Source organism: Gorilla gorilla, chromosome 4 (genome assembly GCF_029281585.2).
Source record: "Gorilla gorilla gorilla isolate KB3781 chromosome 4, NHGRI_mGorGor1-v2.1_pri, whole genome shotgun sequence".
In the NCBI taxonomy this organism is placed as follows: Eukaryota; Metazoa; Chordata; class Mammalia; order Primates; family Hominidae; genus Gorilla; species Gorilla gorilla.
The window spans coordinates 173,531,139-173,558,652 of record NC_073228.2 but is presented as its reverse complement, the minus strand read 5'-3'; the positions used below and the strand labels follow the sequence as shown (position 1 = coordinate 173,558,652).

Here is a 27,514-nt window from a genome sequence, read left to right as displayed (position 1 = left end):
GCAAATACAGTATTCCACACGTGAGAGGGTGAGAACATGGAGTAGGAGGTTAGCAGTAAAGATGGAAAGATATAGATAAATTGAGATACGTTTCAGGGAGAAAGGTTTGAGACTTGACTGTGGACCATACGTGGAGTAACAGAATGAGGTGTCAAGAATGAGTCCCTCTTTTCTGTCTCACGCTGCATACTGGTTTGTGGGTCAGTGAGATAGAGCACATCATGAATTTGATTCTCGATGTGCTAACTTTGAGTTGCCTTTGATATACTAGAAAAGAAGATATCAAGTGATTGGATATATGGATCTGGAACTTGCTGAAGAGGTGAGGCTGGATTTCTGTGTTATCCGAATAGAAATGATAACTGAAGCAACCAGAGTGGATGCATTCAGCTAGGGAGTGGGAAGCGAGTGAAAGGAGGACACCAAAAAGCATTTAGGACCTCCAGAGAGAAAATAACAGTATGAGGAATACAAAAAGAGTTCTGTGTTAGCGAGCCAAGGGAAGAAAAGTGATTCCAGGAAGAGACAGAGGTCAGCAGAATAAAATGCTGTGGCTCATACTATTTAGGGTATTCTTAATTATTAGCATGATAGTATTATCACCTGTGGCTTATTCACAAAATATGGTTATTGTTTTTTGTTTTGTTTTAAGATGGGGTCTCACTCTGTCACCCAGGCTGGAGTGCAGTGGTGCAATCTCGGCTCACTGCAACTTCTGCCTCTCAGGTTGAAGTGATTCTCCTGCCTCAGCCTCCCGAGTAGCTGGGACTACAGGCTGTGCCACCATGCCAGACTAATTTTTGTAGTTTTAGTAGAGATGGGGTTTCACCATGTTGCCCAGGCTAGTCTTAAACTCCTGAGCTCAGGTGATCCTCCCACCTCGGCCTCCCAAAGTGCAGGATTACAGGCATGAGCCACCATACCAGGCCCCAAATATAGGCAAGCTCTTCATTTTATCTATCACTCCTATGGCACTCAAGACATGCAAGTTTGCCCTTCCCCAAAGAATGTCCATCTGATAGGAACTCAGGAAAAAAATAATTAATACCCTTTAGCCCAGCAAATTATACTTTGGAAGAACCTTATTCTGAGGAAAAGTACACTTGTGTACAAGAATGTACCTGGGCACAATGACTGCTAATAATCACATCAAATGGCTTTTATAGCATCTGTTACTTTGAGGAATAAGGGTCTGTATTAGTCCATTTTCGTGCTGCTGACAAAGACATAGCCGAGACTGGGCCATTTACAAAAGAAAGAGGTTCAATGGACTTACGTTCCATGTGTCTGGGGAAGCCTCACAATGACGGGGAAAGGCAAGGAGAAGCAAGTCACGTTTTACATGGATGGCAGCAGGCAAAGAGGGAGCTTGTGCAGGAAAACTACAGTTTTTAAAACCATCAGATCTCATGAGACTCATTCACTATCATGAGAACAGTACAGAAAAGACCCACCCCCATAATTCAATCACCTCCCATAGGGCTCCTCCCAGGACACATGGGAATTGTGGGAGTTACAATTCAAGATGAGATTTGGGTGTGGACACAGCCAAACCACATCAGGGTCTTTAGACCGATACATTAACACAGCATTGAGAAGTGGCAAGGCTGGGTGTGGTGGCTCGCACCTGTACTCTCAGCATTTTGGGAGACTGAGGTGGGAGGATCACTTGAGGCCAGAAGTTCAAGACCAGCCTCAGCAACATAGTGAGACTGCATCTCCACAAAAAATTTTAAAAATTAGCTGGGCATTAGTCCTAGCTACTTGGGAGGCCAAAACGGGAGGATCACTTGAGCCCAGGAGTTCAAGGCTACAGTGAGCTGTGATCATGCCACTGTACTTCAGCCTGTGCAACAGAGCAAGACCTTGTCTCCAAAAAAAAAGAGAGAGAGAGAGTGGTAGCTATAATCATATACCTAAAATTAAAAAATAAACTTGTTCAAAACTGTAACCAAAAATTCATGGTGGCTGAAACATAAATGGCTCTTAAAAATAGTAAGTGTGGTGACTGTAGAACAAAAATGCTTAAGGGAGTTGAGCGATTGCTAGAACTCTAGGGATTGTTCACTGATTTGAGGAAACACAGGATGTCCATCCTCCATCTAGCATGATTAAAGAATGGACAGTTTATGTCCTATATATCTTAAGTGAGGTAACTAAAGAGAGTTGTAGAGGTTACGACACACGTGTGGTCCATGACACAAACCCTTCTTGTCACCCAAGTATTATACGTGCTACCTGACATACGAGCGTTTTTAGTTAAATCCCCTCTGAGCAGTTTGCAGTGTGCCTAGAATAATCCCTGCATGGTAGCCTCTGACTCGCTCTCCAAATTCATCTTTCTCCTGTTCTCCCCTATGCTCACCTTACATCCCCCAGCACCAGTCTTCTCTAACTTTCTGAAAAGCTTCACCCTGTGAGAGCACTTGCTCATAGCTTTCCTCTCTGCACCTCCTTCTCCCATCCAGCCATCGCATGGCTGATTCATTTGCATCTATCACATCTCAGTTTACAGGGCCAGGAGCAGTGGCTCATGCCTGTAATCCCAGCACTTTGGGAGGCTGAGGCAGGCAGATAACCTGAGGTCAGGAGTTCGAGACCAGCCTGGTCAACATGGCAAAACCCCATCTCTACTAAAAATACAAAAATTAGCTGGGTGTGGTGGTGCATGCCTGTAGTCCCAGCTACTCGGGAGGCTGAGGCAGGAGAATCACTTGAACCCAGGAGACAGAGGCTGCAGTGCGTCGAGATTGTGCCATTGCACTCCAGCCTGGGCAACAGAGTGAGACTCCACCTCCAAAATATAAATATAAATAAATAAATATCACATTTTCAGAACCCTCACAATAACATTCTGAGGTAATCCCCACTTCAGACCAGGAAACTAAGACCCAGAGGTGAAGTGACTTTGCCCAAGGTCACAGTTACTGGGATTCAAACCCAGGCAGTGTGGCTCCAGAGCCTCACCACTGTGCTATACCCTGCACTCTGCTACCCCCCACCCTCCCCACCCCTGTCTCAGCCACACACTTGCTTATTCCTTCACTGACATTTATTACCATTTGAAACAACTTGGTTTATTCATTTCTCTATGTTTTTCCGTCTCCCCCAGTATAATATAAGGGCAGCATGAGGAAGACACTCCATCTGTCTTTTTCACTAGAGTCTCCTGGCATAGAACTTGGCCAAAGAGTAAGACTCAAAAGTGACTATTGAATACACAAATGAATGAATGAAATCAATGTGTCTCTGTAGCAGGCTATATGTCTCTCCTGTATGTGGGAGAGTAGATCTGCCAGGTAGAGAGGCCAGTTTAGAGACTTGAAGGACAGTGACCATATGTGCCACATGATGAAGTCCTTTTCAATCTTCCTTCCACCCCAAAGACACAATAAATAACAAGCCCAATGAGTGAGCAATATATTATTTTCTACTAAGGAAACAAATTCTCCTTCAGGGTGATGCCTGCCTCAAGTACATTTGACGAAGATCACAAAGTACATCTAGTCATCCCAATTGCACTTAGCATCCCTGACAATTGCGTTAGCATGGCAAATTTCACCCTTCTGGCAAACTAGACCCTTCTTATCTGGTATGTTCATATTTCGTTACAGGGGATTTGCAAGTGCAGTTTCTAAATCTACACGTTTATTCAGTAAATTGCTCTCCCACCCAAGTCATTCTCTGAGCAACTGTCAGCCTCAGCATTTGACACAAACAGCCATCTTTGCTCTCAGGCAAGGGTTCGACCAGCAATCTAGCTCCCAGATTTCCAATAATGAGTTAACAATCAAAGGAAATAGTTTACCAGTTCAACCTAAAAGAATGAATATCTGTGTCCTCCACAGCTTTACCCTTAATTGTCTACAGCACAGGATAGCCTCATTCCACACCTTTAAAGGGAGGTGGAAGCAGACAAGACCAGTGTCTTACGCTTTGCTGTGAGTGAAGTATGAAATTTTCCCCAGATTATGAAGGATGGATGGGGGAAGTCAGTCTAGGATTACACCCTGGAAAAAGACAATCCAAATGTAGGTAATTCACAAACAGATAAGAGGAAATCAAATGCACTTCAAACCTTGACCCCTTGCTCTGATGGCCTTTGGACCAGATATTAGGAAAGATGCTAAGCTCTGGGAAAGGGTTGGCTAACTTAACAATGACCTTCTATTGCAAAATATCATGCCTCTAATCAGTTTCCAGTCCCATGATCTCCCTGTAGCACCTGACACTGCCGACACTCCCTCCTTGAAACACTGTCCTTCCTGGTTCCTGGAATGACAATCCTTTCTGCTTGTTATCCGATGTCCCTAATCCAGCTTTCAGTGGGACCCTTTTTTCACCCATCCCTTCAATGGGCTGACTCCCTGGGTTTCATTCTGAGTTTTATAGTATTACTCACCTTGTGCTATAGCTTCAAATATCTCTTTGGATCAATTTCAACCAAAACTGTGTCTCCATTCTCCTGAACTCCTAATCTGTATCTAACTGCCTGCTATACATTTTCATCTGGTTCTGCCAATAAACACCTCAAACATTTTATGTCCCAAACCCAATACACTATAAAAACCCACTACTCCCCTGTATTTCTCATGCTGGTTTGCAACGCCAGGTCAAATGGACCAGAAAGTCCAGAGTCAGATCATCTGGCTTGGCCCTCTCCTTGAATTCCACTCCTATATTCAATTAGTTCTGGCCATCTCCTCATCTGTAAACCCTTATCTTCTTCCTCTCCTCTTCCCCAGTACTACCGTCACTACCTTAGTTCAAGAGCTCTTGCCTGGATTATTGTGATAGCTTCACCATTGATCACCCATCTCCATCTCTTGCTTTCTATCTCATCTTCCACGAGCTAACCTTTCTTCCCCAGTACTCTATCCAAAACATGAATCTAATCATGTTAATCCCCTGCTTTAGAACTTCAGTGGCTCCCCACCGCCAAAAGCAGCAGTTTCCAAACTGCTCCTTGGAGAAAAAAAATTTTTTTTTTCATTTTAAGCATGAAACTCAATAGATGCTTATTTATTTATAAACGATATCCATCTGCTAGTCTAAATTAAGTGTTTATAAGTTTAATTTCTTCATGTGAGATAAAATAATTTTAATAGTTTTATCTGATCCCAATAGCTTAGTGTGTACACCTACTGGGGCACTCACTGTGTGCTCTCTAAGAGTAAAAGGTAGGATCTACATCAAAATCCCCCTGGATACAGGATGACGTCAAGCTGCTGGGTCTGACATTCAAGGTGTTTCACAATTCAGCTTCAAGCCACCTCTCCAGATGCATCAGGCCCCCCTCCGCCACACGGCTTCATTCACTAGCTACTCTTCTCCACAAACATGACATTCATGTGTGGGTACAGCACAACAGCAAGAACCTCAGCTTGAGTGTCAGATCCCTCCCCGCCGACATCTAGAGTGTGACCTGGAGTCATTTTCTGTACCTTTCTGAGCCTCGTTTTCTCTTTTATATAATGAACATCATAATACCTATGCTTTGCAGCATTGTTGTATTAAGTGAGGTGGAGTAAAAAGCAATGCAGGGCCAAGCACAGAGGAGAGGCTTCATAAATGATACTGAAGAGAAGCAGGAGTCATTGGAAGTTCTATTTCACAGATTGTATTTAGAATTCGAGAGTCTCTTTCGTCCCATGGACTGGCTCCTTTTCTTTTCTTTCTTTCTTTTTTTTTTTTTTTTCGAGACTGGGTCCCACTCTATCACTCAGACTGGAGTGCAGTGGCACGATCTCAGCTCACTGCAACCTCCACCCCCCGGTTCAAGCAATTCTCCCACCTCAGCCTCTCCAGTAGCCACTGCACCTGGCTAGCCTGGCTTCTTAAATACATTTCAATGTCTAGTTTGAAACATCACCTCCTCTGAGAAGAATTACTGATCCTCCCAAGGTAAGGTTTGTCGTTCAAATCTGTCTGCTCCCACAAGAACAGTTTCCAGGCCTCCACTGTGATATTGCATCACTGATCATTGCTTATCCCAGGCAACTGTGATTTGATTGCTGGGATGCATGTTTATCTTGTCCACTACATTGCCAATACTTGAGGAAGGCTGACTTACTAATTTCAGGGTCCCCATGACTTAACAAAGTGCCTAGCACATAATAGGTGCCCAATAAATGTTTACGAATATTTCCATAGGCAAAGGGAACAGAGAACTATTTAAAAGTTCATGCATAAGACTTCATGACTAAAACACCAAAAGCAATGGCAAAAAAAGCCAAAATAGACAAATGGGATCTAATTAAACTAAAGAGCTTCTGCACAGCAAAAGAAACTACCATCAGAGTGAACAGGCAACCTAGAGAACGGGAGAAAATTTTTACAATCTTCCTATCTGACAAAGGGCTAATATGCAGAATCTACAAAGAACTTAAAGAAATTTACAAGAAAAAATCAAACAACCCCATCAAAAAGTGGGCGAAGTATATAAACAGACACTTCTCAAAAGAAGACATTTATGCAGCCAACAAACATGAAAAAATGCTCATTATCACTGGTCATTAGGAAAATGCAAATCAAAACCACAATGAGATACCATCTCACGCCAGTTAGAATGGCGATCATTAAAAAGTCAGGAAACAACAGATGCTGGAGAGGATGTGGAGAAATAGGAACACTTTTACACTGTTGGTGGGAGTGTAAATTAGTTCAATCATTGTGGAAGACAGTGTGGCGATTCCTCAAGGATCTAGAACTAGAAATACCATTTGACCCAGGGATCCCATTACTGGGTATATACCCAAAGGATTATAAATCATGCTGCTATAAAGACACATGCACATGTATTGTTTATTGCAGCACTATTCACAATAGCAAAGACTTGGAACCAACCCAAATGTCCATCAATGATAGACTGGATTTTAAAATGTAGCACATATACACCATGGAATACTATGCAGCCATAAAAAAGGATGAGTTCATGTCCTTTGCAGGGACATGAATGAAGCTGGAAACCATCATTCTAAGCAAACTATCGCAAGGAGAGAAAACCAAACACCGCATGTTCTCACTCGTAGGTGAGAGCTGAACAATGAGAACACATGGACACAGGGTGGGGAACATCACACACCGGGGCCTGTCGGGGGTTGGGGGCTGGGGGAGGAATAGCATTAGGAGAAATACCTAATGTAAATGATGAGCTGATGGGTGCGGCAAACCAACATGGCACATGTATACCTATGTAACAAATGTGCACGTTGTGCACATGTACCCTAGAACTTAAGATATAATTTTAAAAAAGAAAAATAATAAATAAATAAATAAATAAATAAATAAATAAAAAGAAAAAACAGCTCATGCATATGCACAATTTCATGTTATAATCAGGCAACTTACTTAACAGTTGACAAACCACGTTCACATATGTTCATGAGAAAGGCTGTTTAGCTTTCCCTGAGTACTGCAGCAATTCATAAAATAAATAATAAATTAAAGAGAAGTCACTGTTTGATGATATCCTTTCGGTGACAGTTTTCTGTTTCATCCTGATCTGATGCCAAGTTAATGCTATCATAAAATAGTTCCATTAACTGCAATTGTTCAGTTTACTAAGCATTACTGTCTTCAAAAAGTGAAATTATATTCAAAACCAAAAACAGAGGCTTACACAGAAATAAATGGCATTAACATGCAAACAAATTACACGCAGAAGAAACAGGAATCTCAATGTCACAGGCATTTCAGCTCATGCTCGGCATAAACAGATGATTACATTTTAATATTTATTCATACATGAACAATAAAAACAAATCACACTGGCAAGTACCTCTGAGTTAAATTCATATTTGTTTCAAAAGGCAGAGGCTTATGTGCTCCCTCCGACTGCAAGCTACACTGACTTGCCCTGAGCTTTATTCAGACAATCTTGCTGCCTAACATATTCATGACCTAGAGGGTAAACTACTATGCAATATTTGCATAGGAAGAAACTGAGCTGGTGGGAGGGGATAAGGTGGAGGTTGATTGGTAGGGTGGCACGGAATAAATAAATAGGCAAATAAGAAAAAAAAAAAAAGAAGACAAAAGAAAGTACCAGAAAGCTGGTGTCTGGGGTCTGGTCATTGATGCTGAAGGCAATTAAAGAAAGGGCAATCATGTCTGGCCCTGGGTGAGGTAAGCCAGACTGGAGGCGTCGCTGAGCTGCGAACCATGCTCCTGAGATGCCCTTGTTAATGTGGTGGCAGCTCCAGTGCAGGGCAGTGGAACTGTGCACACCAGCGCAGGCTTTCTCGGCTCTCAGGGGTAGGGAGCAGGATGATGAAGCTTCCAGGTGCTGAAGCTCCCATCAGGACACAGAGTGCAATTTTTCTCTCCCCAACCAGTGACTTGTTCCCAAGGAGTGTGAGCTCACCTGGCCTGCCCTTTGTCAACTTTTCTTTATTCATTCCCTGAGGATGAAGATAAAGTCACATTTGCCTGAATAGCTTCACTATAACAGCAAGGATGCCTTTCCTGACCACTCCTGCTCCAGCTCATCTTGTTGTTGTTGTTGTTGTTGTTGTTGTTGTTTGCAGAATTCCTACTGCACTTAGGGATGTTACCATGCTTCCTAGCACTGAAACCCAAGCAGCCATGTGCCTCTCAGCAGCCCCTAATGTCACTCGGTACATCAACCCCTCCAGTCAGAGTCGCCCTCCCTCAGGACAGCCCCTCAACATGGTCAGCCAGACTTCACATTTGCATGGCCCAGAAAAATGATCAGGTTCTCACATTTGCTTCATCAGATGAGGCAGAGTGCAAAGCCTCACTCTGCTATATTTCTTAGCTGTGTGATCATTGAGCTTGAATCTAAGCCTCAATCTCCTTCTTTGTGAAAGGGGGCTAGAAATGGTGTCCAATTTCATACTTAATGAGTGCTTACTACATTCTAGTTGCTTTAGTGTACCGCAGTGTACAAAACAGTCAAAGGTTCCTGTCCTGATGGATCTGACGTTCCAGCAAGGAAGGGACAGTCAACAAAAGCATGATTATTATATAGTATGCCATGTTTAGTTCTATGGGGAGAAAAAGACACCAAAAGGAAGAGAGAAATCAGCAGTGCTCGGCACAGGGGCTGCAATTTTAAATAGGGTAGTGAAAGAGAGGTTTGAGCAAAGATATAAAAATGGTGAGGGAGTTAACAAATGGATCTGGGGAAGGGTGCAAAGGTCTTTAAGGAAGGAAGGAGCTTGAGCCACAGCAAGTCCAGTGTGGTTGGCACAAAGTGAGTGAGGAGTAGCAGGAGATAAAGTCAGAAAATGGGGTCCTCCGTAGAATTTTTGTGAAGACTGCTGAAGATGATAAGTGAATAACCACGTATACTGGCTATGTGACCAGCACTGTGCTAAGTAAGTACCTTACATCCATTGGGCTCATTTAGTCTGTACAACAACCCTGTATGGTAGGTACTATCACGACCGTGTTACATATGAGGAAATTGAGCTTTAGGCAGATTAAATAATTTGTCCAAGGTTGTAAATGCTAGTAAATGTAATGGCAAGATTCCAACTCAGAATTCACACCCAAGCAGACTTGGCTCTAGAGACTGTGCTTTTCACCTCTGAGCTGGCAGTTTCTCATAAGCAAATGAGCTGGAGCTGGGGCTGGTGAAGGAGGAGTTTGTGGAAGCAGGAGATCGGGGTTAAATGGAGATGGGGAAGGAAGCAAGACCCAAATAAGCAGGTCTGTAATAAGAGCAGAAGGCAGGATGCAAAGAAAAGCAGGCATAGCAAGCAGGGGCCAGATACCTGGGCACCACAGCTGCTCTGGCCAGAGGGGCCTGACCACAATCACAGAGGAAATAAGGGCAACACACAGAATCAGGACCACCCAGTGAGGGCTAGCAGTAGACCAAGGTGAATTCCTGGGGCCAGGAGAGTACCACATTGTGGTCCTGAAAAAGCACAGACAGCTGGTAAAAGTTATCCCTGCCTCCAGAGAAATAAACTGTAAGAAATGCTTAGGATAGTATGAGTAGTAAGTCAAATTTTAAGCTTGAATCAAGACCCTGGAATTTCTTCATAATAATTTAAATCTGAGTTTTTGAAAAAAGCACCCTTGCTGTTTCTCCTAAGTGAAAACATGATACCAGCTAATATTTATTAAATTTATGAAATAAGTACCAGATATTGCATGGAGCACTTTGTACCCATAATCTCATTTCATCATTGAAACACAATGAACTGGTTTATCCCCATTTATAGATGAGGATGCTGAGGCTCAGAGAGGCTGATTCAATCACTAACCCAGGTAGTTATAGAGGCAGAGATACCACTATACCCAATGTCTGTCCTGCATGAACATCTCCTCATAACTATTACTTCATGCTGCCCCCTGCACTCTAGCCTGGGGCAGCATGAGGATCTGTGAGGAGCAGAGACAAGTGGGAGCAACTCCTGTTGCAGCACAGTGTTCTGGTTCCCCTCCCTTTTAGAGAGTTATCCTAACTCTTCAGTCTGATTCTCTGTGCCTGCTAGTAGGACAGGGAGCTGCTTAGTGTCCATCACATGGAACAGGGAAGCACGGTCTGTTCCAAACTTTGTGTAATTCCACAAGCTCAGAAACCTTGGGCATCTGCACAGCTGGTTGTCTGAGCTTCAGGATTAAAGGCACTGCAAGGGGCTTTGTAAAGAAGCTGAATCGTAGAAGATTATCACTTCAACTCTTTCTGAATGTTCCTTACAATGCTCAATACCTCCCAGGAGCTCAGTCATTCTACAAAAGCCTAGTGGATATTGGACATATTTATGGCCACCAGCATCTTTCAGACACACATCCTATAATTTAGGAATTACTCATAAGACTGCCTCCCTGTGGCAGAAGCTAGAACCTGCTCTGCCAGCTTCCCTTGCAGCTACAGCACTGGCATGTGCCTAATCAGAGACATTTGATCCAGACTTTGACTCAGGAGCTAGTGACACAAGAAGCAAGGGACAAGGAACTCACTCTCTTCTTTCTTTGGCTATAGATAAAAATGAATCCTCCTGAACAATATAGTAAAATAAAAATTCCACCCCTTCTCCACAACGACTCTTCTTTCCTTACCCAACTATACGTTGCATACTGACACAGGAAAATCCTTAGCCCTTGCAAGTGTTCCTGGGCAGTATGTGCAAAAAATAATGGCAAGGGAACAAATAATGGGAGCTAGATCCGCTGCAGTTATGCAAGCGGGGAAAGAGAATAAAGGATTCACAGGAAACAGACACACAATACCAGATACAATTAGCCCCAAACCAATAATTCGATTCTGATTTCCCAGCAGCTGGGTTAGACATCTCAAAGCATTGAAACTTCTGTTTTCTAGTTTCCCACAGAAGATGCCCCCTTGTATGGAGAAATACCCCAATAGCTTCCCAATGCCCTAGAGACTCCATTGGAGAGCAGATCATTGCTAAAGATTCTAAAAAGAACAAGGCACAAAACCTACCTTCTCCTAGCATGAGGTCCTAGACTGTCTTTGCAGGTCAGCCTACATTTCTGTTCATGAGGAAGGATTCGAGATTAGGCTTGGGTTGCTTTAGAGACCTCCCCTGACCGAATGTCAGTGATGTGCTGCTATATGCTATTCTAGGGATACAGCAAGGAATAACAGATCACCCTGCTCCTTAATAAGCCAAAAGTCACTTAGCATTTAGCATCACAGCAGCACTGAATTTATACCAGTTAAAGAGTTAGAGGTTCTGCAAGATTATATGCCTTGAGGCAGAGAAGAGCAAAACAAATGCACAAATGCATTTTGTCCCAGCAGATGGAAAACACAAAAACTAACAGACGTAAGATATGACAGAGTTATACTGGCTGGGCGCAGTGGCTCACGCCTGTAATCCCAGCACTTTGGGAGGCCGAGGTGGGCAGATCACGAGGTCAGGAGATCAAGACCATCCTGGCCAACATGGTGAAACCCCGTCTCTACTAAAAAATTAGCTGGGTGTGGTGATGCACACCTGTAATCCCAACTACTTGGGAGGCTGAGGCAGGAGAATCACTTGAAGGTGGGAGGCAGAGATCGCAGTGAGCCATGATTGTGCCATTGCCCTCTAGCCGTGATTGCGCCATTGCACTCTAGTGGCAGAGCGAGACTCTGTCTCAAAATTAATAAATAAATAAGAGAGTTATCTTAACAGAAGCTCTGCAGTCTCATCTCCATGTGCCTGCCAGTAGGAAGGGGAGCTGCTCAGTGTCCATCTCATGGAACAGGGAAGCTCGGTCTGCTCCAAACTCTGTGTAATTCCACAAGCTCAGAACCCTTGAGGATTAGCACAGCTGGTTGTCTGAGCTTCAGGCACTGCAAGAGGCTTTGTAAAGAAGCTCAATCCTTGAAAATGGAAGGAAAAAATGGAAGGAAGGAAGGAAGAAAGGGAGGGAGGAAGGGATGGAAAAGGAAAGAAATATAGGAGAGAGGAGAAGCAATAAAATAAATACACCAAAAGGAAGAACTGAAGAAAAGGTCTGAGAAGTAGAAAATACATATCCTACTCATACATAAAACATTCTCACTTGGAAGATGGGATAAGATATCCTTGACTTTTAAGCTGTAACTGCAATGTCTGAATTCTTGAACTCCTCTAAGAAAATCACTCTTAGATTCACTGGAGTCTCATATTGGTTTTCCCAAATCACTGAGAAGTATCTCTCAAACCTAGAATACCCAACTCAGACTTGACTAAATGACAAGCCAGAGGAATCTGAAACAGACACTTCACTTTCAGAATGACCTAAGTGCATTTGTTCTGTCGCATGGTTCAAGACACTCACATCTTTCTATTCATAACCTGAAATCTCAAAGAATGTGTTAAGAGAATCCCAAATGATTGCCTGTTTCAGATGCACTGTCAAATATAAAGCTTTAGCAGCCCATCCATTGTCATGATCACAATCACAATGATGGTCTTTTTTTTTTTTTTTTTAAGAGTCAGAGTCTTACTTTGTTGCCCAGGCTAATTCAAGTTTCTTTTGAGAAGTCATCTCTCTAAAATAACAAGTCCACACCATAAGTGGCTGACCTGGCCATGACTCCAGTAATGCACACATGACCACAACTATACAAGACCCAAGACAGTTCTTGACATAGGATTTTGCTAGGACAACAAGGAACGTAGAGTTGCTTCCACTGGTAGAATGTAAACTTGAGGATTCTAGCAGCCTCTGCGTCGGAAAACTTGCCTCATAAGACAATCAACAAAAAGAAAGCAGAGTCCAGATCTAGACAGACAGAGACTATCCCAATAACACTGAGCATCTGGACTCAGCCATGCCTGACGCCGACTACACCCTTGGTTTTTCAATGATGTGAAATAAAGTCTCATTTCTCCCTAAGTCAGTTTCAGCTGAGTGTTCTTTGTTTGCACTAAGAATCCAGACAATACTTTCCTTGAATGTTTTTCTTATTTTCCGTCACACACAACCAACCTGATTACACACAAACAATCCTCTACCTAACTTTGTCCTATGGCCAAGATGAACATGAATTGTTCTTCTATAAATTGCATTTGAATGCCTTCATCTCCAAAGCCCTTCAAAAAGGCAGCTGGCCTCTGTGATACTGACCATCAAAATCTTCTAAGGTACTCTAATGCATCAGCTCACGTTTTGGCTACTAGGATCTCAAGGACAGACAGGTCAACTGCAAATACCAGCTTATTGGCCATGTACAACCTACAAGAGCCAAGTAAATGTCAAACTCCCTGAGTTCTGCCCTTCCTGCTCCCAGGCCCTCTAACATTGGATATAGATTGCTGGAAAATGTTCACCATATTTCAAATCAAATGAAGAATGTTAGATGAAACACAGAAGAGCCTCAAATCACATTTACTGGATAAAACATAACTCTGCAACATGTTAAGATTTCTTTTTTTTCCCAAATTAACTTAGAGGGTACGATTATTACATATTCATTACTCTCTAGGTTGGATTCTTGAGCTGTTTTTGATCGACAGCTGGTTATAATTTTTTAAACGAGTTTCTCCTACAGTAAAAATACTGTTGTATCCCAGAGGAATTGCAGAGCTAATCAATCACTCTTACATAACAAGTACTCACTGTGAAAATAATGTCCTCGACCGAACAATGAACTTGAACACATATTCCAAAGCCTTCAGCGTTCTTAGGATTGGCTCACATTGCTCCCCTCTGCTGGAGGTATCCAAGTAAGTCTTCAGAACTGTCATCAATTTCCTGAATAAGGGATAATATTTTCAAAATACATCTCTTTCATCATGGTAATTAGTTTGCTCAGTAAATTATAAGGCATTCAATCAAAGGTTAAAGGTGGTAGTAGAGCCAAGCTCACTTACTCATTTGTAAGCATAAAGATAACTCTGCATTAAAATTATATTTATTACAGGGAATTAATAAGTATTTCCTGCTCATAAAAAGCCAGCAAAGAAAAAGATAGGGAGGAAAAAAAAATCTTTTGACTAGGAGAACTAGTCACAATCAGGCTACAAGTGGGAATAATGGGGAATAATGGTGGCAATAATGTCTTTTTTTTTCAACTTTTTCTTTCTATAGAACATGTTCTTGTAATATCACAGAACTCTAAGTTTGCTTAGGAACTTTCTATGCTTCTTCTTTACCATAGGGCAGACTTCAAATTACTTGGCCCGACTTTCAAGGTCCCTTCACAAACTGGTCCCCACCAAACTCCCTGGCATCATCTCCTATCTCTCACCCTCTCCCTACACCCAAAGCAGACTGAGCTACTTGGCAGGTGCACTTTCTTCTCTGTAGCTCCCCCGCTATTTTTGTTTTGTTTTGTTTTGTTTTTGAGATGAGTCTTACTCTGTCACCCAGGCTGGAGTGCAGTGGTGTGATCTCTGCACACTGTAATCTCCACCTCCCGGGTTCAAGTGATTCTCCTGCCTCAGCCTCCCGAGTAGCTGGGATTACAGGCTCCCACCACCATGCTCAGCTAATTTTTGTATTTTTAGTAGAGACAGGGTTTCACCATGTTGGCCAGGCTGGTCTCCAACTCCTGACCTCAGGTGATCCGCCTATCTCGGCCTCCCAAAGTGCTGGGATTACAGGCGTGAGCCACCACACCTGGTCTTCTCTGTAGCCTTTAAGTCCTGGTGTCCACTCAAGAAATGAGAGCATATTAGCTGAATGGATGAATAAGCACTTCCAGGTACCACTGCAACCATAAGGCATTCATCCAAACCTATGGGTATTCCACATTTTTAATGATATCCAAATAACCCAAGCATAGGTTAGATTTTGTTAGAGAATGGAGAGCTCACACAGATTAGTCACAAAAGAAAATTACTCAAGTTCCTGTGCCCTAGGCATCCTGGCAGGGCAAGAAGGTGGTAGAGAAGAAGTCCCCATGTGCACAATTACTTACTTGTAAGCCAAGGTCGCACTGAAATGCTGTTGGATGTAAGCCTCCAGAACGGTGTTGAAATGCTGAAATTTCCGGTCTGCAATGAGTCCTATTATGTAAATCTGAGGAAGATGCAAGGCAGCAGTATTTTCAGGGCAAACCCAGGGCAGGAAGCCATCTTTACCTGGCATAATTCAACCCCCATTAAAATCCTTTGCCCAGGAATTAGCTCACTAATACATAATGAGTCCTCTTTATTAAGGTAGCATCTTCCCAAAAAAATGTTTCATGAAGTGTGCTGTGGGGTGTTATAAGATGAAAAGGATTTCATGGTCAAATAGGTGTTGAGAAATGTCAGGTTATCATTATTAGACTGTCTTCCTTATTGCAAAACTTTTTAGAATCTTTAATATACTTACGCACATTGTGAATCTCTAAAAGGGCCATGCAACATTCAACACTTCCCTAAATTAATTAATCAAAGTATATATTTGTCATGAAACATCTTTTCTGAGAGCTAGCATTCTAGGGTACTCTCTGGGGAAGCACTTGATTAAGCCACAGTTGTCTCTCAGTAACCTCTTTAAAAATGCAAATATCCATGACACAAGGAGTTAACACTTAAAAACTTTGTTGGGCACTGATTCCCTAATGCAGATGTTTCTTGTGTTTATTTTGACATAACACTGAGAAAATCTGAGTCGAGATAGGGAGAGGACAAAAAGACCATAGGGGAGGACTAAAAGAAGGAAGATCTGGATGGTACAGCATCATGAAAAGTTCTGGGTGGGTAGGAGAAATGTAATGATTAGTGAGTTGGAGGAAATGGGGAGAAGAAGGTGAAAGGAAAGCTAAGAAACATTTTGGGTGCTTTACAACCTAGCCAGGGACTAGCTCCCAACATTCATAGAAAGCAGAAGCAATCATTCACAATATCCAGCCTCATGTACCTGCAGCCAGTGTCAATCTGACATCAGCATTTAAAATTCCCCTTTCACCCACCATGCCTCATGCTTTCAAATGAACTGGCAAGAAGCAAAAGGAAATAGCAGCTCATTATTGGTCTTGTAGCCAAACATTACAACAACTCCAAAGAATTCATGAAAAAGGCCATGAGGGCCATGAGTTCTCAGTATTTTCACAGTAAGACACACATTAATGCCTGTTGTCACTAGACACTTTTCCCCTCTCTCTTACCAAGGCATCAAAGACAAGGATGTCATATTCATCACTTTGAGAATGCTCCATCATGATGTTGAAGAGGGCATCCAGAGTATCCTGGAGAAACTGGAAGAAATAACGAAGGTTGCACTATTTCAGAAACAAGACAAAGTGCAGGTGAACCAGCAATCCCACTCCTAAGTATCTATAAGAGAATGAGAGCACACATCCACCACATGTCATGCTCAAAATGTCTAGAGTAGTTTTACTCACGAGAGCCAGAAGTTGGAGGAAGCCAACTGCCCATCAACAGCAGAATGGACGCACAGACGGTGGCATTTTCACACTAGAGAATACTACACAGCTGGACTAAAGTGCAAACTACTTCCACAGGCAGAAATGAGGATGATTCTCACAAGCATTATATGCAGTAAAATACATCAGGCACAGAAAGTACACTCTTCACTATTCCATTCTTATGAAATTTGAGAGTAGGCAAAAACCCATCTACAATGATGGTTGTCAGGACAGTGATTACCCCGGGGGACTACTGGCTGAGAAGGGGTATGAGGGAATCTACTATAATGCTAAAAGTGGTCTGTATCCTCTTCTGGGTGGTGAGTACACATGGTGTGTACGTGTGTAAAAATCCATTATGCTATACTCTTAAGATAACTGCTCTGTATCTATTTCATCATATGTATATCATATTTAAATAACAAACTTTTTTTAAAAAAAAAAGAAAAAAGAATGCAAGAGGAAGACAACAAAAGCCTCATCTCTTCCATGACTTCTCCAAGCTACCAAAAGGCTATAGACTTTATTAAAGTGGTGTCTTGGGGAGTTACTCTGCCATTGCTGAACGAGGTAGATGGGTCAGTGGTATACATTTACAGCATCTGGAAATTCTGCCACCGCTTCTCCAGGTAGAGGCAATTAAATAAAACTTGATTTTCCTCCCTCCTAAGGGATGGGTCAATATTTCCTATAATCCCTCAAAACACACAGCTACCATATAAAGATGTTTAATATCAGAATTTCTAGCTGTATCAAGGAAACAAGATCTCCAGGACCATTGGGAAACACTTCTCCCAATTCATAAGGCTGGAGAGAAGGGTTGCTTTAATTAGATTTGCACTTCAGACACTTTCTATTCTCCACTACCATGTGGATGCAATAATACATCTGACATTTGCATTGTTTTCTGCTTATTTCACTTAAAATGTAAGCCCTGATGTCTTTCCCTTTCTCATTTTTAATACATAATGCTCTCCAAGCAGCAGAAACCAAGAATACCTTTTATTTCTAACAATGATGTGTGGGTAGTACTAACAGATCATACTACTATATATATATATGTATATATACATATGTACACATATATATGCTCACACACATACATACATATATATGCATATACATATATATCAACATATGACAATAAAAATAATTAATAATTACCATTTATTGAACTTTGTTTTATATGCTTTGGTTTAATTGTTGTGTACTATGTGTAAGAGACTGTTGAGTAAGTTTTAAATATTATCACCTTGAATGCTCATAACAGCCCTGAGAACTACGTCACTTTTATATTATCACATAAAGTTGGCAAGTGGGAGAGCTGGGATTTACACCCAGGCTCATCTATTTCCAGAGATTGAGCATAACCATTGTTTTCTGGCACCCAACATTCAGTGCCATTGAACCAAGTCACTCCCCTGGATTTCCCAATAAAGATTCCTCAAGGCAACTTGGGAGAGTGTATCCTACTGTTGGAAGAAAAGTTTCCCCACGTCCTTCAATACCTTGTTTTTCCCCTGAAGCCACCCACGTGGAGAGTTCTGTCACTAGTGTAAGAATACAAACAAAATGAAGCCCCACTGACCTTCACCACTTCCTCTCCATCCACAATCTTCAACTTTTCTAAATTCTCCTGTAGCAGTTGAGGCTTCATACGCCACTTCAGCAAACCCAGCAAGCCCACTAAAATAGAGTCCAGACATTCAGAAGTATCATTACTGGCCTAACTGTCCATATCAGGACCTCCTTGGGTCTGCAAGCACATGCACACATGTACACACACACGGACACACACACTCCCCACAGACACAACTCTTGATGACCCCATTACCATTCTGAGTGAGCTTTGTGGAGCACACCAGGGTGGAAATGGAGAACACATCCCGGGAGCTGACAGAAAGCCCCCCAACACTGCTGGAGCTCCTGCTCAGCGTGGCCCCCTTGTTTTCCACATGGTGTCGATAAGAAGGAAGGGTCAGGTATGCGCTGGCATCCTCCATCTTCTTGCTGTCCCCCTGGAAACAACACTTGGTTACTGCTCCAAGCCAAGGCTCCATGCCCAATGCCACACAGAGCTTGCAGCAGACAAATTAGACACTGTGAGGTGGGGAGAGTCATAAAGAGTGAAGAAAATCATCAGAGAAGCAATAGACATTGGCTGGTGAGGCAGGACTGTTTTTCCACAATATAGGTAAGAATTCAAAGACACATTAATAGAAAGGGGGTTGATCCACCAGGTGAAAGCTCTGTGAACCTCATTAATGGCAAAATAAAAATGGAATTGAAAATTCCCAGACAGTACATTTTAATTCATCCTTTTTTTGAGACCATAATATCTGCTCATCAGCAAAATAAGGACTCTAGCTTAAAGAGGAATTTAATGGCAAAGGCACTAAGTAAGAGCGTGCTGGGATCTGGACCCTGTTTTGCCATTCACAGGTCTATGCTATCTTGAATACACTATTTTGCCTCTTTGTGTCTCAGTTTTTTTCATTAGTAAACTGAAGACAATCATCATCCCTACTTCCTAGAATACCTGAGCAGATAATATGGAATAATGCATATAGAATACATAGCAGAGTGATACACACATAAATGAGTGGCATGCTAAAAAGAATGACTAGAGGTAGGCATTACAGAAGATAACATTTATCTTACTCTGCACCAGGAGTGAAACCAAGTGTTTTATATGCCTTGGTTCATTTCATTTAAGCCTCATAACAAACATATGAAGCAGACACTGTTATTATCCTCAGTCAAGGAAACTGGGACCTAATGGGGGTAAGTAAAAGAAAATTGACTGCAACTAGGCCTCTGACCCCAAGGAGTTCACATTCTGTCAGGGAAGAAGGGCTTTCAAGCCAAGAACTCTATGTGTGATAAATGAGAAAACAGAGGCTGTACAGAAGAAAGGGGGTTTTCTGGAAAAGTCAGAGAGACTCAGAGAAGAGTACAAGAGTACTATGAGATGAAGCCTTGACGAGGCTGTGTTTGCCATGCATCCCACAGGCAAAAGGGCAATTTCAGCCTACAAGGCTAAGAAAGCCAAGGGCAAGGGTGTGATCCATGTGCTGGCTACTCAACCTTGCCCCACCTCACAGCCATACACTTGCCTCCAGCCAGGTGCTAGTAGATGCATTCTGTTGTCATAAGAGGACATGTGGAAAAGCAGCAGGTAAAAACCAGACAAATGCTCCTCCATGTCTCAAAAACAGTCCAAGTCTCATAATGTAAAAATAAAAATAGTGGACATCTGCACTCCTTTTATAGTTTAGATGGCCCTTTTGCATGGGTCATCCTAGTGGGTTGTCATAAATATTGCCATAACTGCTTAAGAAAAAAGAAACTGAGACTCAGGAAAACATGTGAGATGAGTCCAGGCTTAGTCAGCAGCAGGATCAGGACTGCAGGTTTTAATATTTTTCCATTAGCTACAATGCAGCATCTCTCAAATGTTTATTGTACATCCTCTACACATGCCACAGAGGTCCCTACAGAGTCAAGAGTATATAACAGTCATTAACAACAACCTTTCTGTAAATAACAATAACCTTTTCCATGTATTGAGTTCTTCCATGTACTCATCATTGCCATGTTTACATCCACTGTCTCATAATTTTCACAAATATTCACTGAGGGCACAAAGATGAGGAAACAGAGGCCCAGAGAAGTCAAGAGTTTATAAGAGGCCACAAAGTTGGTAAACTCTGGTGTGTGTGATTCTGGGGTCCCCGCTGTTGACCACTAAGCAATTTTGCCATCACCCCCTTTCTTCCTGCACTCCCCTCAGTGCAGAGCTCCTTCCAACTCATGGTACCTTGAGGACAACTAAGTCATGGAATCCATCGTGTAGAGTAGTCCCATCTTCTTTCATCAGCTTCACATAGGACATGGCAAAGTTCTTTTCTCCTTTATCTTTAGCTGGAAATAGCATTGTGGGGTCAGGAAGGAAAATGATACATGGGCCACCCAGCTCTTCCATTCTTCTCCCCTTAGGAGGAGGTGCAGAGATGCCATTCAGTATGGTACTCACATTCCAGAGATGACCGATGTCGAAACATGAATCGCAGATGGATCCTCTGCATGTCTTCAATAGGGACAGCCACCTCAGCAGACAGAAACAGAGCTCAGAACACAATGAGTTAAAGGGCCCTCCCCACTGCACTCCCCCCTCCCCACTCTTCCACAGCAGCCTGACCATTTAACTGAGAGAGCTGCCTGCTGATTTACAACCCATCCATCGAGGCTGATGAACTGTAAATAAATTACAGAAGAACTGGCTATGAAGAGAAAATAAAGTACCAAATGTAATCCATTTGGCAAATTGCATTCCCAGCCAATGAAAAGAGGTCTGTAAATTATAGCGAGGAAAAATGAGTCTCCCCAAATTGATATAAAAGTCACATAACTTTAGCACAGGATTTGATGCACTGCAAACTGCACAATGCACATTTTCCTTACACACTCCAGGAGTTCTGGCAATTGCAGCAGGGCTTAGCAAATTAACAATGGTTGTTAGGGGGTTTGCTTGAGGATTCTCATTTATGCAAATTAATAAAAATGCTTTAATCCAATAATATTTGGAAAAATCCTAGGGCTCATCTCACCCTTGATCAGACACATGTCCAGATGTTTTTGATTCCAAGGACACTGAGCTAAGACAACAACCCGCTGGTCACCCAGGCATCCCTGTCCAGTGAATGACCCACTGGTACTACTGATTGTGATGCTTTCAGCCTGGCTCTGTGCTGCCCACCTCCCAAAGTCTCAAAGCTCCTCTGCAATCTGAGATTCAGGCCAATGCAGAGAAGGTTAGCTACCTGAGAGAAGGACACTGATTTTAAAAAGGAATACATTTGTACTGTACAGATGCCTATTAAACGCCAAAACAAATGTATACTTGGGGGCACTTTCTGTTGCAGAAAATGAGGCTTGAGCCTGAGGAGGTCCACCATCCTGTCTATGTTTCAGGCAGAGCAAAGGAACTGAGGGTCTCATGGGTAACTGCAGCCAATTCATCCTTTCCCTGCGTGTTGAATGTTCACTAGAAGCTACAATCATGTGGGGTGCTGGCCATGCTGATACAAGGCAGAGTCCTCACACTCAAAGAGCTCACGGTTCCGTGTTACACATGGGGCAATGTGTAACAGCCCTGTGACAAGGGCTAGCAAGGAGATACAACTGAGGTGCAAGAGAGAACAGAGAAGGGAAAGCTGACCTGGTACATTAACTTTCTGACCTCAGAGTTGACCGGGTCATCAATTTGAAGGCATTGGGTATGGGGAGACACACTGAGCAAAGTAATAATATGTGTAACAAGTGGAGAACCGCTGGGGTCTGAATAGCTCTCACTGAAAAGGAAGTCATGTGTGCATCTTGTGTTTGGAGTCAGAGCCCGGGGGGAATAAAGAATGCTGCTAATGATAAGGCAGAGATATCTGAAGCTATGATAAAGCTTCAGTGTTCACTGAATTAATTCCAAATCCTTATTCCAATGCAGGTTATTCCTTTCTGCTTAGTGTGACGATCTGGTAATGTAATATTTGTAGTTAATGTCACTTCTGTCAAGGAATTATTCCAAAAGGGCATCTTTCAGGCATTATACAGCCTGTGATAGGCTCACATTGGCTTGCAAGCTCTGTCACTCCTCATTGCTGAGTAGAATGGTGCAGCTTGATGAACTGGGCACCACCCACAAGAGGACTATTTGACAATTCCACTGTGGTTACATCCTGCACCAAGGAAGGGTGATCAAGGGAACCAGGGTGCTCACCCACCAGGCCTCCATTTCCACTGGCTGACAATACCACCAGACACACGCTAGGGGGTCATTTCAGATTCAGAGAGGTGCCTCCAAGGACCCTAAGCCCTTACAGATGGTGACTTCTGCTGTAACCTAGAGCTAAAGAAGTTTTTTCTGTCACTCTATGTCCCTCCAGTATGTTCATGACTGGCCTCAGAATTGAGTTAGATATTTCATGAAGAGAAATATAATATATTCTCATATGTTGTTCACAATCACATTGCTCCAACAAGCCTCCCACCTGCTTTGGCTAAAACAAAGAATTTCTAAAATATGTTCAACAGAATCCTAGCCCCAGGATATGACACTAGGAAAAAGGAAAATGCTCGGTAGTCAATGAGTTTTGGGACGTGCTCTGCATTCTTATTTCCTTTTGCAGACCTGCAGAGCACATTTACATCTCAAGGGCTCTAAGAACTGGACATAAGGAAGCCTTTAACTTCTATATTTGTTCTCAAGTTTCTCACATTTGACCAGGAAATGTTATTTTAATACATTTAATGTATGAATTTTTTTTTTTTTTTCTGAGAAGGAGTCTCACACTGTCACCTAGGCTGGAGTGCAGTGGTGCAATCTCAGCTCACTGCAACCTCCGCCTCCCAGGTTCAAGTGATTGTCATGCCTCAGCCTCCTGAGTAGCTGGAACTACAGGCACATGCCACCATGCACGACTCATTTATTTATTTATGTATGTATTTATTTATTTTTAGTAGAGACAGAGTTTCACCATGTTGCCCAGGCTGGTCTCGAGCTCGTGACCTCAGGTGATCCACCTGCCTCAGCCTCTCGTAGTGCTGGGATTACAGGCATGAGCCACTGCACCTGGCCTAAAATGTTATTTTAATAAAACACCACTTAGTATTCCACAAAACATTTTGCGGGGAGATGCCATATGAGAAGGACCTGGAGGGAGACTGCATCAGATATCTGGAACAACTATACCTTCCTTCTGCCTTCTCCCCGCAACTACACAGAGAGGCACAAAGCTGCCTGCCACTACCAATTAGACTGCCTTGTAGAGGGGTGGTTAAAAAATAGGCAAGGGTCAAGTGTTTGAAGGGCATCTTGAAGGAATGCAAAATCTAGTTCAATTTTGCAGACTGAGATAACTGCCAAGTATAATCAAGAGTTGTATTAACTGAATAAGTACTCTCTTCCAAGGACTTGTCTGACAGTATTATGTGTATTAAGTCCTTTTACTTCCACAGTCAACCTATTGCTCCCATTTTACAGGTGAGGAAACCAGGGCACAGAGCAGGTGAATGACTTGCCCAAGGTCACACCATTGGTGAGCATTAGGGCTGGAATACGAACCCAGACTCTCTGGGTCTAGGGTCTATGCGCAGAACTGCCTTGCTCAACTGCTCACATTAAAAGGAAGAAGGCTGGGCGTGGTGGCTCATGCCCATAATCCCAGCACTTTGGGAGGCCAAGGTGGGCAGATCACTTGAGGTCAGGAGTTTGAGACCAGCCTGGCCTACAAGGTGAAACCCCATCTCTACTAAAAACACAAAAATTAGCCTGGTGTGGTGGTGCACGCTTGTAATCCCAGCTACTCAGGGGGCTGCGACAGGAGAATCACTAGAACCCAGGAGACAGCGGTTGCAGTGAGCAGAGATGGTAAAACTACACTCCAGCCTGGGCAACAGAGTGAGACTCTGTCTCAAAAAAAAAAAAAAAGAAGAATGCTAATTGTTCCAGTCAGTATTCTGCTCCCTCAGCTTGCAGGGATGAGCACAGACCCAGAGCCAGACTGCTCAGGTTTGAATCCCAGCTCTGATATTTCCTAGCAGCGTGGTCGTGGTCAGGCTACTTACCTGTTCAGTGCCAGTTTCCTCATCTATAAAATGAAGGAAATATTAGTACAAACCTCACGTGGCTGTTGTAAGCGATACATAAATTATTTAAATAAAGCACTTAAAACAGTGCCTGGTTCATGGTAAGACCTAGACATGTGTTTGCTGCTATTATTAATTATTACCTTGACTGTTTCCATCCAGCGTGGCTGTTTGACTTGATAGTACACAACGGAGCGATACTCATTCATGGGCTTGTCCCCTGCTCCCACGCAAATTGCATTCTGACCCAAGAAAAACAAAGTGAGGGAAAAGACTACAGAATTGTCATTTTCTGTGCTTGTGCAGGTTTGGTCCCTAGGCCACGACCAGCCTTAGGGCCTGGGCCAACCCTGCCTTCCCTAGCCCTCATGCCAGGTGCCCATAATGGCTCCTTCTCTATTACATATTTACACAGGAGTGCCCCAGCCACAGGACTGACAGGCACTTAACTACAGAAATTCCATTACTTCCATTCTGGAAACCACTGGAGTGCACCAGGGCATTGATGTGGCTGCCTTATTGTAAGTGACAACCAGCCTTGGAGTTACTGCACACTGCCAGTCTTATTAATCCTATTTGTTTCCTAAATGTGAACGTGCAGAAAGTTTACTAACAGGCTCAGATCAGCCAAGCAGCAACTCTTTGCGATGAATTTCTACAGCTGACACGTCAGGGCGGTGGGCAGTGCTGGACAAAAGGAGAGAGCACGGGCTTCAGAGAGACACATGAGCACCTGCCTTAAAGAACAAGTCTGGGGTGAGGGGGTTCCGGGGAGGAGGCTCAGTTCAGGTCACAATAATGGAAACATCTTCTTGGTACTCCATGCTGTGCACTGGGGTATAGGAATGGGTCAGACATTGAACCTGACGTGAGCTCACAGTTTAGTGCAGGAAACATTAGGGAACACATCATGACAGCAATGCAACGTGATGACAGACATGTGTACACACTACTGTTGGGCACAGAGGAAGGACACAAGGACAGGTGAGGAATCAGGGAAGATTTGTTGGAGGCAATGACAGTTGAGAATCTTGAAGAAAGTTTCCAAGTTGGCACACAGCAGAAATGTGCGAGGGGCTTTCTGAGCAGAGAGTGAGCACAGAGCACACATGTCCAAGTGGGACATTTATTCCTTGCCATAAAAATCACCCTCAGAGGTTCAGAAAGGAGCTGACTCACAAGGAATGACCTCCTGGTCACATACAACAATGCCTACTTCTATGGTCATTCCAGCCGTTTGGCCCCCAAACAAGATCCAAGCTAGGATTACCCAGAAGGGGCCCAAAGTGTGGTTTTTATATTAGGCCAAACAATTTTCAATCCTCAAATTGCCAGATTCATAAGATTTGGTTTTGGAGCCCCAGCCCCTGAATTTGCAAACTGTGTGCCTCTCGGCATGTTGATGGTGAGCGAGTCATGCCTCTCACGAGATTCAATCAGATTCTCCCATGGGTCCTTGACCTTCAGCAGGCTGAATCACCAAAGCTGGCCACATACAGGCATTCCATGAGCCCTGGCCAACCATGCTAACCTGGGGAAAGGAAGACTCGCCCTTCGCACTGGAAATCTCCCCGTGTGCTTCCGAGGTATGGAAAAGGAATGAGCTCAGTTTCAATATTGACTGACAGTACATGCAGCCAAATCGATCCATTTGAAAACAGAATACACAGCAGTCCTTTCAGAATGTATCTTTAAAAGAAAAACAAGTGTAACCAATGAACCAGAACTGAGTGAAGACACACAACTCTCCTTGTTTTTCCATGGGATGAAGCCTTCCAGAACTTCCCGAGGCACTGAGTTAAAAACATGCTTCCAAAGTCTTTCTAACAATTTAGAGTAGGCTTTGTGTCCAGCATCACGCTAAGCCCTGCACACACACCACCTCGCTTAATTCAGTCCTCATAGCCACCTCTGATGCTTACTGTCAGCATCCCCATTTCACAGCTGGGTAACCTGAGTCCCTGAGAGATTAACCCACTTGCCCAAAAAGTGGCAAAGCCAGGACAACATCACAGACCCTCTAAATACTCATCCAGTGTTCCTTCTATAAGAACCTAGATGCCTTCCAGCCTACAAAGATTTATATCTGGTGACATTTATGGGCTTAGAGTTTCTGTAGTTACAGTAAATCCCATGTAGCTTACAAAATCAGAAACTACACATATATCTCTGGTGAAAGTAAAACTGCCGCATGGCAGGCAACTGGATCTCACAAAACTGTACTGATGATGAAAATTTTTGATTTCCTAAGGCTGGAGAAAAAAGTCTCAGTACCAGTCAGAGAAAAGCCAAAGATAGTGCCATAGGCCTCAGCACTTCAGAGAAATAACAGTGTTGGGAAGTGCACTGAGAGAGTATTGTGACCAGGGATTGAGCCCAGTTCTAGGGAAAATATACACTGATATATATCTCAAATAACACTGTTCCATAATTTTCTACATTGCCTATCCCCATGGCCCCCAATTAACAGTGAGAGCCCCTCATAGGTGTGGGAGACTTCAGGTCAGTTGAAGAAAATCTGAGTATGGATCAGGAAGCCTGGAGGCTTTCATGTTGGCTTGACCTTAGAAGAAACATCTCTGCAGGAAGAAAAACCAGGCTCCTAACACATGTCCTGTTTACTTGGTAGGAATCAGGTGAGAAAGAGATGACACCAGGGATGTGAACACACTTTAGGAAAGACAGTGTTCTCCTCTCACAAGACCACATCATGGGATGTCGATTAGCATGCCTAAGGTAGGAATCAGGCTGGGAGCTCAGTATACCCTTCTAATAATAATAGCTAAATTTAATGCACACCTATTATGTAGATTACCTCATCTGATATTCACAAGAGCAAAGTGCCATTGCTGGTCCTATTTTCAGACAGAGACTCTCAGGCTTAGAGAGGTTATGTAACTGCCTCAACGTCCTCTTACTAATTCAGGCAGAGCTGGGCTTTGCACCTGGCTGTCTGGCCCCAGGGGTCATGGTCTTAACCACTATGCCATACTTCCCCTATCCCCTGCCTCCACCGCCTCAAGTTGGGTGGTCTCAGAAGAACAGAGGTTTCTTGGCCCAGCATCTAAGCCTTTCTCTTTCACCAGAATTTGCTTC

General features: G+C 43.1%; 1 protein-coding gene across 2 annotated transcripts in view; it reads right to left on the bottom strand.

Moving 5' to 3' along the window:
* Positions 1-27,514, bottom strand: part of DOCK2 (dedicator of cytokinesis 2) — a 441,813-nt gene that overhangs the window by 345,792 nt on the left and 68,507 nt on the right. For both annotated transcript variants that reach the window (XM_031011390.3, XM_055387440.2), the window contains exons 15-22: positions 24,562-24,660; positions 20,811-20,883; positions 20,595-20,698; positions 18,609-18,792; positions 18,363-18,460; positions 16,514-16,603; positions 15,338-15,438; positions 14,035-14,169 (exon numbers count right to left, since the gene is read on the bottom strand). In XM_031011390.3, the coding sequence (XP_030867250.2) occupies positions 14,035-14,169; positions 15,338-15,438; positions 16,514-16,603; positions 18,363-18,460; positions 18,609-18,792; positions 20,595-20,698; positions 20,811-20,883; positions 24,562-24,660 (884 nt within the window). The remainder of the gene's footprint in view (positions 1-14,034; positions 14,170-15,337; positions 15,439-16,513; positions 16,604-18,362; positions 18,461-18,608; positions 18,793-20,594; positions 20,699-20,810; positions 20,884-24,561; positions 24,661-27,514) is intronic.